General features: G+C 30.7%; 1 protein-coding gene across 1 annotated transcript; it reads right to left on the bottom strand.

Moving 5' to 3' along the window:
- Window positions 1-11,539: 11,539 nt before the first annotated feature.
- LOC127115906 (F-box/kelch-repeat protein At1g16250) lies at window positions 11,540-12,859 on the bottom strand. Its single transcript, XM_051047322.1, has one exon. The coding sequence runs from the start codon at window positions 12,715-12,717 to the stop codon at window positions 11,608-11,610; it is 1,110 nt and encodes a 369-aa protein (XP_050903279.1). The 5' UTR covers window positions 12,718-12,859; the 3' UTR covers window positions 11,540-11,607.
- Between the last annotated feature and the right edge of the window lie 209 nt (window positions 12,860-13,068).

Raw genomic sequence — 13,068 nt, 5'->3', positions numbered from 1 at the left:
TTGTTAGTATTTATTAATAACAAATATCCTCTTTTGTTAGTTTAATTTTTTTTAAAGAAAATGATACATTAGAAAGTTTGATGTATATTATTTTAATGGATATATAGTTGATTCAAATTCATTTTCATTATCCAATACTTCTCATTCTCTTTTTGACTTAGACATTGGAGTGATAATCTTACAGGTACACCTCCCACACTTGAAAGCTCAGCACAACGCATCAGAAGTCTAATCATCAGTCCATTTCACATTACTAGTTCCATTGTGGAATAATGATGCCATATGTGGGAATCAATTTTTGATTTCTACAAACTTCAGCAAGAAACCTTCCTTCTTACATCGAGGATTTTAATCTCAGATATCCGCTCGTCGAGATATTGATCTCCTCGCATGAAATCTAATATTCATCAACTCTTATTATGGTCGATTCCAAGTCCATTATATCTGCCAAGGCCACTGTCGTCGCAACAGCAGAAGAAAGCAGGAATCCCCATCTTCCTCATCCTCTTCCAAGATTGGATGATCTAGTATTGGTAACTTCGCCATCAAATTCAACTGAATCAATGGTGATTCCTTAGAGAATCATTCGAGGAACCTCTCCCATTTTCCAACCTAATGAATCGCATGTCCTAGTCAAACTTGCTAATAAACCTCTACCTCTGTCTTTGATAGTTGCATCGGGGTTGTTACCTGGTCTACAAGTGTTGTAAGCAATTTTATGACAGTTCAACCCTTTCAGGAAAAGCACTATGTGTGAGATAACTTCACGAGGTCATCCTATACCAGTTTCATATCCAACTCTAGCAAGGGCACTTGCGGTACACAAAGAAACTCTACCTTCTCCCCATCCTCATGGAACAGAAGGCACCAAATCCAACTCTAGTATACATGCTTGTATGTTTTACCTTATAACAATATACATATACTTTATGAGTAGGCTTTCTATATATGCTGAAATAGTATATACGCTTGTGTGTTTATGTTATTGATGTTGATGTGGATGAATAGTATACATGCTTGTGTGTTTTACCTTATGATAGTATACATAGACTTTATGAGTAGACTTTATATATATGTTGAAATAGTATACATGCTTGTGTGTTTATGTTTATGTTGTTTATGTTGATCAATAGTATAGATGCTTGTGTATTTTACCTTATGATAATATATATAAATACATGCATTGTTGTTGTTGTTGTTTATGTAGTTATTGGTGTTGTTGTTTATATTGTTTATGTCATTGTGGCTGATGTTTATATTTCTGTCTTGATGTTGAATGTTTTATGTCTTGATAGATTTCCATTTCTTCATATAGTAGCGACAAAACTACTTATACAAATAAAACTCGTAAAATGAGTCTCAAACTATAGACGAAAAATAGAAAAGAAAAAAACAAAGCAAAGTGGTGCCACAATGATTTCTTAATTAACAAAAGTCCACAAGTCAGGTGATAAATTTCTGATTGAGTTTGGTGTCGTATATATGATACTTAATGGTATTCATTCTTCGCTTTTTAGGAGTTATGATGCGTTTCTTGGACGTAGCAAAGTCAGTATCTTGATAAATGATTGGAAAGATGTACCAGGGAAGGTGAAAGAGAGCATGTGGATAGACATTAAGGTATTAATTTTAATTTTTATCGATTTGATATTACTTTAAATAATTACTAATACATACTTATTATGTAACTGTGTAGTTGACATTTGAATTTCCCGATGATTATAAGTTGGAAAAAATAGATCACTTATGCTGGTAAGTGTTGTTGGAGCTTTAATTCACGATTCACACGTGACTACATTAGGAAACTTATAATTTTCTTGATAAAATGGTTAGGAAAAAGTTTCGAAAGTCTCGTATTCTACGAAGTTCCTGATCACTACTAATTGTATTTTATTATAATTTTATGCTTATGCTTTATAGATACAACCATGCAAGCTAATATTTTTCATATGTTTAAAACAGGTTAAAAGTGAAGCAAGACAACTGAACAAGGCAAAAAACAAATACCCCAATAGGTTGTTTCGTGGGAGATATAGGAAACTTGAGAAAAAATTAATGCTTTAAGAAAGACAACAACTAGGAGATGAGGATTCCATGAGTCTTTATCGCAACCTATCTACATCATCACGATATGAGAAGTGAAAGAGGGCTCGACAAAGACCAAATAGAGACTACACTTCAGATGCCTAATTGTAAATATGATTTGTTGTGCATATGATATGTATTATTTAAATCACTTTGATAATTAACAATGTATATCTTACCATGTTATGTAAGACTTGTTGATTGATATGGCCAGTCAAGGTTCCTTTGTTCCACAATGTACACATGAAGATGATGATGTTGATAATCAATTTCCTGAAATAACTATTATACGTGGTGCAAGTACAAAAGGAAGTTTTTTAGCCGTCTCTACCGATAATAAGATCCATAAGGAGTTATTGGATCCTTCGGAAGAATCATATACCAAAATGTTATGTCACGTTATTGACAAGATAGATCTAATTCATCTTGAACTAGAACATGATCGAAAGTTAGATTGTTTATATGTCGATCCTAAAGATATAAAGGATATGGTTATTGGAAATCGGTGGCTAGACATATGGTTATTACAAGTTTAGTGCGCATAAGTATATATAATTGAATATCTCATTTTGCTACATTCATCGTTTTGTATATAACTAATTCCTCACCTGTTTTCTGAAATTTGTTTGACCATTTAGATATATTCACCGTGTTTGTATAGAATTAAATAAATCTGATATTTATGGATTCTTGGATCCAAATGATATTCGATTTATAAATAATTCTGCAAAAAAAGATTGAAGCATACTTAACTTCTGGTTAGATGGGAGAAAAGATTGTTACTTAGCACTATTTCTCCATGTGTGAGTAATTTTAAAATTGTGGTTTCTCTATTATATATAGTTAGTTTCCATGTTTGACCAAATACTAATTATATATGTTTGTGTTCATTCATTGAACATTTTCAATTGAACATCATATGTCTTCGAAAGAATATGGTAACTATATTGTACTTGTCCTCAAAGCATTAGTAAGACCGAAATAAAGTGTTGCTCTCATAGTTAACCACCCTCATAAGATTATCATGAAACCAACATCTTATCCTCATTCCTACTCCTCTATTGATACCTGAATTGTCTCTCCACCACCGAGAACCCAACCTTTCACCGTCCTCACCTTAATGCACAACCAATTCCTTAAACCACAGGCTCAACTGATCCTACTGCAACCTCCAGCACCACTTCCCTAATAACGCCAAATTAAACTCATTAATCCTCATAACTCCCAAACCTTCTTTCTCCTTTTCAGGACACATATTTTTCCATTTAATCCAATAAATTTTCCAAGTAACCTCAACCCCCCATTCAAAAAAACCAATTAAAAATAGATTAAAAAAAGTGGAAATGATACATGTGAGAGCGAAGAAGAAGGAAGGAAATTTGACCTGGAGCGAGGACATGAAAAAATAAAGGAGAACCAAGCGACACCCATAGATAATTTTTTATTCTTCCACCCCGATAATCTTTTTTTACCTGATCGAGCAACGATTTCCAGAAAACAACCTGACTAGGGTCACTACCAATCGGTATACCCATATACAAAAAGGAATAAATCAAATCTTACAATTCAACACCTTTGAAGCCACCACCAACTAAGACTCATATACATTTACTCCAAATAGCAAGCCTTTATTAAAATTAGCCTTTTAACCCAAAATTACCTTAAAGAGTGCAAGAATGGCTTTTAGTGCTCTAATATTAGTCTTATTTTTCTCACATAAAATTAAAGTATCATCAATAAACTGCAAATGACTGATATTAACTACCTCTTCCCTTCTCATTTTATAATTCGAGAACAACCCTACTTCAATAGTAGAACTTAGCATAATATTTAGACCTTTAGCGGCTATCAGAAAGAGAAAAGAAGAAAGAGGATCACCTTGTCGAAGCCCTCTTTTTAGAACAAATTCATCGATTGGGCTTCCATTAACTAACATCGAAGTTGTTGCTGTTGTTACACATTCCATAATCCATCTTCACCACAAATTCGAAAAATTCATTTTTCGCATTATCGTATTCAGGTAATTCTAGTCAATTCAATCATACGCTTTTTCAAAATCCACTTTAAAAAAAATTGATTTTAGAGATGTATAATTGAACATGATTTTGACATATTTAGATTTTATTAGGATTTTTTTTTATATTAGATCAACTTTATTTTTTAAAATTGTTAGCTGAAAAATATCATTTTTTTATAAATACATTTCGATTGATATCTTTATCGTAGTAAGATTTTGATTTTTTCTAAGATTAAATATATTTGTCGTCCTTCTAAATATTTCAAATTTCGTTTTTAATTCATCAAAATATTTTCTTTAAAGAATGATCATTCAAAAACAAATCATTCATACTTTCGACCATCCTATAATTTAGTGATGATTTTTATAACTTAGCGACTCAATTATCGACGATTTTAGCGATAGTTTATTATTTAGTAATTGAATTTGCGATAATTTTAACGACGGTTTTAGTATTAAGGACAAAAATATGGATGAAAAATTTAAGAAGGACCATTCTCTAAAAAAAAATATTTTGAATGATTAAAAGTAAAATTTAAAATATTTAGGAAGATCAAAAATATATATATTTTTTTTCTAATAACATTAAAAAACTATCCAATTTAATATATGGATATAAATAGTAACTTGAATACATAAATTTGACACCAAATTAATTTTGTTTTTGTATAAAATTTAGGATTGGTTTGTTTTATTAAATTTATTTTTTATAAATTAAAATGCTAGTTTTAACACCAAATAATATAAATATATATTATTAAAGATTAAAGTATAATTAAAATTATAAATTTTTTAAATGATTTTTATTAAAAATTATTCAAAATAACTTAAAATTTAAATAATTTTTTAAAATTTCGATATCTCAAACGATTATAGTAAAAGAATGAAATACCCGTAGTAACATTTAAAATAAATATTTAAATTAAATTTTTATTTAATTTTTAAAAAAAATCTTTGTAATTTATTTTTAAAGAAAAATAACAATAAAAATCATTTTAAAAAATTAAAACAACCAGACCGTAATTTATCTTTACAATTTCTCTTGTGTCAGAATGTTAAGAATCTCATATCGGATAATCTATGACATGAACATGTGTGTATAAGTGGAAGTCATCTTTATCCTATTAGCCGGTTTTGTAGGGTTGAGTTATGCCTAACCACACATTTCTAATATGGTATTAGAGTTTCGTTAAAAATTTATTAGGCATCAAAGAATCTATGACATAAACATGTATTTATAAATGGAGATAATCTTTACCTTACTAAACAATTTTGTAAGGTTGAGTTAGACTTAACCACACATCTTAATCTTGAGAGATGTCTTTATAAATTTATTTCAAATTTTTTTGGTCCCTTAATTGATTTATATTGGTCATTTAAAAAAAACTCATATTAGTAACTTAATTAAGATGTTTTACGTTTATCCTTTTCATGCATTCCAATCAAACCTCTTTGGTTTGTATGTTGAGTTTATGGTTCATATTTTAGTCCTGGTTTGTATCTTGAGTTTATGGTTCATATTTTAGTCCTTTATTCTTATCATATGTGGAGCGATATTAATATATCATTTTGTGTGTATATAAATGGCAGAGATACAGATAAATAGTCATGTTTTATCTTTAATTTACTTGAGGTTTTAATTTTTTCAATACACTATTTTGAAATAGTATACATGTTTGTGTGTTTATGTTTATGTTGTTGATGTTGATCAATAGTATACATGCTTATGTATTTTACCTTATGACAATATACATAAATACATGCATTGTTGTTGGTGTTGTTGTTTATGTAGTTATTGGTGTTGTTGTTTATATTGTTTATGCCATTGTGGTTGATGTTTATGTTTCTGTCTTTATGTTGAATGTTTTATGTCTTGATAGATTGTCTTTTCTTTATATAGTAGCGACAAAACTACTTATACAAATAAAACTCGTAAAATGAGTCTCAAACTATAGACGAAAAACATAAAAGAAAAAAACAAAGCAAAGTGTGCCACAATGATTTCTTAATTAACAAAAATCCACAAGTCGGGTGATAAATTTCTGATTGAGTTTAGTGTCGTATATATGATACTCAATGGTCTTCATTCTTCGCTTTTTAAGAGTTATGATGTGTTCCTTGGACGTAGCAAAGTCAGTATCTTGATAAATGATTGGAAAGATGTATCAGGGAAGGTGAAAGAGAGCATATGTATAGACATTAAGGTATTAATTTTAATTTTTATCGATTTAATATTACTTTAAATAATTATTAATACATACTTATTATGTAACTGTGTAGTTGACATTTGAATTTCCCGATGATTATAAGTTGGAAAAAATAGATCACTTATGCTGGTAAGTGTTGGAGGAGCTTTAATTCACGGTTCACACGTGACTACATTAGGAAACTTATAATTTTCTTGACAAAATGGTTTGGAAAAAGTTTGGAAAGTATCGTATTCTACGGAGTTCCTGATCACTACTAATTGTATTTTATGATAATTTTATGCTTATGCTTTATAGATACAACCATGCAAGCTAATAATTTTCATATGTTTAAAACAGGTTAGAAGTGAAGCAAGACAACTGAACAAGGCAAAAAACAAATACCCCAATAGGTTGTTTCGTGGGAGATATAGGAAACTTGAGAAAATTATTATTGCTTTAAAAAAGACAACAACTAGGAGATGAGGATTCCATGAGTCTTTATCGCAACCTATCTACATCATCACGACATGAGAAGTGGAAGAGGGCTCGACAAAGACCAAATAAAGACTACACTTCAGATGCCTAATTGTAAGTATGATTTGTTGTGCATATGATATGTATTATTTAAATCACTCTGGTAATTAACAATGTATATCTTACCATGTTATGTAGGACTTGTTGATTGATATGGCCAATCAAGGTTCCTTTGTTCCACAATGTACACATGAAGATGATGATGTTGATGATCAATTTCCTGAAAGAACTATTGTACGTGGTGCAAGTACAAAAGGAAGTTTTTTAGCCGTCTCTATCGATAATAAGATCCATAAGGAGTTACTGTATCCTTCTTAAGAATCATATACCAAAATATTATGTCACGTTATTGACAAGATAAATCTAATTCATCTTGAGCTAGAACATGATCGAGAGTTAGATTGCTTCTATGTCAATCCTAAAGATATAAAGGATATGGTTATTGGAAATCGATGGCTAGACATATGGTTACTACAAGTTTGGTGCACATAAGTATATATAATTGAACATCTCATTATGGTACATTCATCGTTTTGTATATAACTAATTCCTCACCTATTTTCTGAAATTTGTTTGACCATTTAGGTACATTCGCCGTGTTTGTATAGAATTAAATAAATTTGATATTTATGGATTCTTTGATCCAAATGATATTCGATTTATAAATAATTCTGCAAAAAAAGATTGAAGCATACTTAACATCCGGTTAGATGGGAGAAAAGATTGTTACTTAGAACCATTTCTCCATGTGTGAGTAATTTTGAAACTGTGGTTTCTCTATTATATATAGTTAGTTTCCATGTTTTACCAAATACTAATTATATATGCTTGTGTTCATTCATTGAACATTTTCAATTGATCATCATATGTCTTCGAAAGAATATGGTAACTATATTGTGCTTGTCCTCTAAGCACTAGTCAGATAGAAATAAAGTGTTGCTCTCATAGTTAACCACTCTCACAAAATTATCATGAAACCAGCATCTTATCCCCATTCCTACTCCTCTATTGATACCTGAATTGTCTATCCACCACCGAGAACCCAACCTTTCACCGTCCTTACCTTAGTGCACAACCTATTCCTTAAACCACAGGCTCAACTGATCCTACTACAACCTCTAGCACCACTTCCCTAATAACGCCAAATTAAACTCATTAATCCTCCTAACTCCCAAACCTTCTTTCTCCTTTTCAGGACACATATTTTTCCATTTAATCCAATAAATTTTCCAGGTAACCTCAAACCCCCAACCCCCAAAAAAAAACAATTAAAAATAGATTAAAAAAAAGTGGAAATGATACATGTGAAAGCGATGAAGAAGGAAAGAAAGTTGACATGGAGCGAGGACATGAAAAAATGAAGGAGAACTAAGCGATCACCCATAGATAAAATTATCCTTTGAATCCAAAATTACCTTAAAGAGTGCAAGAATGGCTTTTAGTGCTCTAATATTAGTCTAATTTTTCTCACATAAAATTAAAGTATCATCAATAAACTGCAAATGACTGATACTAACTACCTCTTCCCTTTTCATTTTATAATTCGAGAACAACCCTACTTCAATAGTAGAACTTAGCATAATATTTAGACCTTTAACGGCTATCAGAAAGAGAAAAGAAGAAAGAGGATCACCTTGTCGAAGCCCTCTTTTTAGAACAAATTCATCGATTGGACTTCCATTAACTAACATCGAAGTTGTTGCTGTTGTTACACATTCCATAATCCATCTTCACCACAAATTCGAAAAATTCATTTTTCGCATTATCGTATTCAGGTAATTCTAGTCAATTCAATCATACGCTTTTTTAAAATCCACTTTATACAAAATTAACTCCTTCGGGCATTTATGCGCTTCATCCAATACTTCATTCGCGAGAAAGATGCCATCTAAATTTTACCTAATATGAACGAAAGCCAAATGAAAATCTAAAATGACACTTCCAATAATTCCATTTTTTTTAAAGAATATATATATATATATATATATATATATATATATATATATATATATATATATATATATATATATATATATATATATATATATATATATATATATATTATTTGGGTGTTCATTTGTTCGGATAAATTCAACTCAAATTGGAATTCAACCCAAAGCAAATTGTTTGGGTTGAGCATTTCTTTAGTTCATACAAAAATCAAATCAATCCAATGAAATCCGATGTTAATTGGTTCGAGAAACAGATTTTCAAATTAGTTTACGCTATTCAATTTCAAGAAAAAAATATGAAACGACATTTGCGACATTCACGATTTATATGAAGACATGAAAAAATTAAGGATTTTATATTATTATGAGAAATTAGTTAATGTATATTAGTTTTTTTAAAAATATTTTTGCACTATTATTTTTAATATATATGATCAATCCATTTCAAACCAACTCGTTGTTTCTTAGTTTGGTTGAGTTTGGATTTTATCACAAAATTGTGCAAATCCAATCCAAATCAATTCATATATTTTTGATCGGTTTGAGTATCAAATTCTCTCGAAATCGAAACAAACTGACCAACGAACACCTCCACAAAAGAGTACATCAAAATGCTGATAACAGGTACAAGAGGTACCAAAACACCGATAAAAAAAAAGGAAGCAACAAACAAGTAATAAGAAACCAACCATGAATACAAAAAAATAACATAAAACATAGAAATAGATCACTTAAAATGAAGAAATGGAGCTAGAGCTCCCCAACCAAGGACCTCCTAGAACGAACAATGATCTCCACTTGAACAACAAGAACACACTAAAGAGAGGTCGTAAAACTTAAGTCGTTATTGGTTCATATGATGATTGAATTCTTGAGTTAGACCGAAAAAGCACAAGAGTTATCCACCACCTATCATGATTCTATGTCCACGCTAAAAGAATGCTCAAGTCTTCCACATCCTTCGAAGTCACCAATTTATTTGAGAATACTATACCATTTTTAAAAATTTAAATCGATCAAATCATAGCATGCCAAATCATAAGAAAAAAAAAACATTGAAAAAAGGATCACACGATCTCTAAATATAACTATAACTCACTTTGATCATCTAAAGATCCTATTTCAAACTGAAATTACTACACAATATATTTGCACGCACTTTTGCCAAAACTTTACAAATACTCTATCAAAGAAATTGGACGAAAATCTAACATTGGGGTTTCTCCACTTTAAATGCATCATTTCATTTTTAATGTTTTTCTTAATAACTTTTTTAGTTTTTATTTTTATTTTTTGAGTTTTAAATTGGTCCTTTAATACATCACATTGATCTTTTATAATTTCCCTTAATAATGATTTTGTCTTTTTTTTTCAACATTGCAAACATTGTTACTAAAAAGAACTTAAACTCAAAAAATGAAAAAGACCAAAATATTGTTAACACAGATTAGATGCATTCTACTATAAAGTATTATAATAAATAAATAAAATGAATGTAGTGGTAGGTTTTCAAAAAATTAGGGGCTAAGATCATATGATTATAGGGATGTTAGACTTGGTAGATACTCGTTTCGTTTTAAAATTATTGTTGTTACATTAAATAAAATATATTTTTAAATTACTGTCAATCTCACTTTTTAATATAGAAGTAATAATAATTACAATTTTTGTATTTTATATTTATTTTTGATATTTTAATAAATTTAATTTAATAAAAATATAATAATGTTTTATGATAGCATTCCACAATTTTATTTTGCAAAAAAAAAAATTAATATTTTCTACAATAATATTTAATTTGTCAATAAAAATATCATAAAAAATAATTAGAGGTATTATGAATTAAAAAACTAATTTATTCAATTGAAAAGTTTGAAAATAATTTTAAAAAAAGAACTAGGTATAGTATACTTTCCGGTATAAAAAAACAAGAATCCCATAATCTCATATATGGTCGACCTTTTGAGACCCAAACCTATCATGTAGCCCTAGAAATTGTCTCCAAGATGAACGGCTCAGATGAATCACCAAACAGTTAACGTTACTTCAAATGTCAAAATCAAATCAAATCAAATCAAAAACAATTAAAAGAACAAAACAACATCGGAAAATTGCTTTAAATAAATAATATTTGAACAGTGAAAACTTGATGCGAAAGCTTCACGCGTGCATGGTAGATCTGACACGTGCGAAAATCTCAACGCAATCAACAAACAGTACAGAAGAGAGCAGTGTTGAGAGAGAACTCAGAATCAGAGTGTGGGCCCCACGTGAGGGTCATGGTCAAGGTGAGGCAGTGGCTCGTGCGAGTGAGCCCGTTGGCATGGGCATGGCTGTTGAGGTGAGGCTCACATGAATGATTGAAGCTTTTTTTTTCTCTTCTTTTCATGGTTCTGTGGAAATAAGCTTTTTCAGAGTCGTTGACTATTGACTTGAAGTGATTATGCTAATGGAGATTAAGTGAAGTGATTATGCTAATGGAGTTTATAAACAATAATCAAGATACTTATGTACCCATGTTACACCAAATCCTACTTGAAAAGTTGATATCTTCAAAAACAAACTTGAAAAGCTGATTTTATCTAAACATCTAAATGCAAAATCCATTAGCAAAAATGCCATGCATTGATTACAACGTACAAAACTATTAAAACACTCTTTCTATAAAACTTATGCAAGTTTTACTAACTTCACTCACATAAAGTTTATAATCAATGATAAAAGTGTTTTAAGAGAATATATAAATATCATTGCATAACATATAATCTATAATAAAACATACACCATTTTGTTTGGTTTTTTCCTTTTCTTTTCCTCTTAGTACTCTCAATTAAGATGATAAGAGTTGCACAACACAACAATGACTACAAAGCTCTTTCTCACCTTCCATTTCCATTGGCTCAAAGCTCCTCCAAGCATCTGCACTAGTTGATGTATCAAATACATGAACAACAGACATTGTTCTTGCCAATTCTCCATCACCAACCCTATAACCCGCCAAGAAAAACAATTTATTCCCGATCGGCGCCATAGTCAAGTATAATCTTTGATTAAAAGGCCAATTCTCGTAGTTATATTCCAACGTCGAAAGACTTCTCTTACGCGATCCCTCGACTTCATTCCAAAGTTTTCCATCGTAAGCCTCAACGTGTCCTTTCCAAGCATTTAAACAATCCCCCGAGCTAAAAAGTGTCTCATTCACCGCCACGATTTGATTAGGTGGTACGTCGAGTTGCCACATACCTGCGATAAGATCCCACTTATTTGTTCGTATGTCATACACTTCAGCTGAACTCCGTTCAACGATGCTAGTCATAGTTAAATCAGAGTCTTCTTTCTCGGCGAAACCTCCAACAATATAAACTCTACTTTTCCACATCACGGCTATACATTTATACCTCAAAATATGCAAATTAGGCAAATGTGTCCACGTGTCGAGTTCAGGATCATACAACTCAGACGACGAGATCCCTCTCGCACTCGCCAACATGGACTTTCCTCCGGCCACAAAGATTTTATTATCACAAACAGTGCAAGCAAAGTCATACCTAGCAACACCTAGTGGTGCACAATTGAACCATTGATTAGTTCTTATATTGTAACGAAGTACATTTGGAACAACTCTTATACCTTCATCAAGAAACTCAGCCGAATCATCATTAACATGAACTTTTTCTTTGTGACAAATTTGTCCACCAATTATATAAACAAAATCTCCTAACGACACCATAGAAAAACCCTTCAATACTTGGTCATCAATTAGGCCAGGAATTGTACCAACATAGTTCCATGTATTGGTGGAAGGATAATAAAGGTGAATTGAATTAGAAAGTGTCACATTTGGTGTTGGTTCTCTAGGACAGAAAATTGTAACCATGACATAATTTGAAAGAGGATTTTCTTGGGAAGGTGATGGTGGTGGTGATGGAAGAGACCCCATTGGAGAATTTGGGAGATTATTATGCAAAGTTTATTAGTGATGCTATATTTTTTTTTGTGAGTGGGAAATGTAACAATATAAAGAGGGGGTGGAGATATAGAAAATGGGGGCGGAGAAAACAAAATGAAGATTGTTTGTGAGTATCAACTAGGAAGAAAAAATGGAGGTGAAATCGAAGGTTTTTCTTGTGATTGATACTATATAGTTTTATATAACATTTTATTTTATAAGCCTATCATATAGTAGTGTCATTTAGTGGTAGTTACTAAAAAATATATAGAACATTTAGTGGTTATGTCCATTTTTATGTTGTTCTTATGTTAGTATTTGGGATTTGGGATAAAAATAACT

The sequence above is a fragment of the Lathyrus oleraceus genome, chromosome 1 (genome assembly GCF_024323335.1).
Source record: "Lathyrus oleraceus cultivar Zhongwan6 chromosome 1, CAAS_Psat_ZW6_1.0, whole genome shotgun sequence".
Taxonomy (NCBI): Eukaryota; Viridiplantae; Streptophyta; class Magnoliopsida; order Fabales; family Fabaceae; genus Lathyrus; species Lathyrus oleraceus.
The sequence above is the reverse complement of the archived record's forward strand: the minus strand, read 5'-3'. Positions and strand labels throughout refer to the sequence as shown.

Coding starts and splice junctions, on each gene's coding strand:
- LOC127115906 (XM_051047322.1), bottom strand. CDS start 12,717: ATGGGGTCTCTTCCATCACCACCACCATCACCTTCCCAAGAAAATCCT.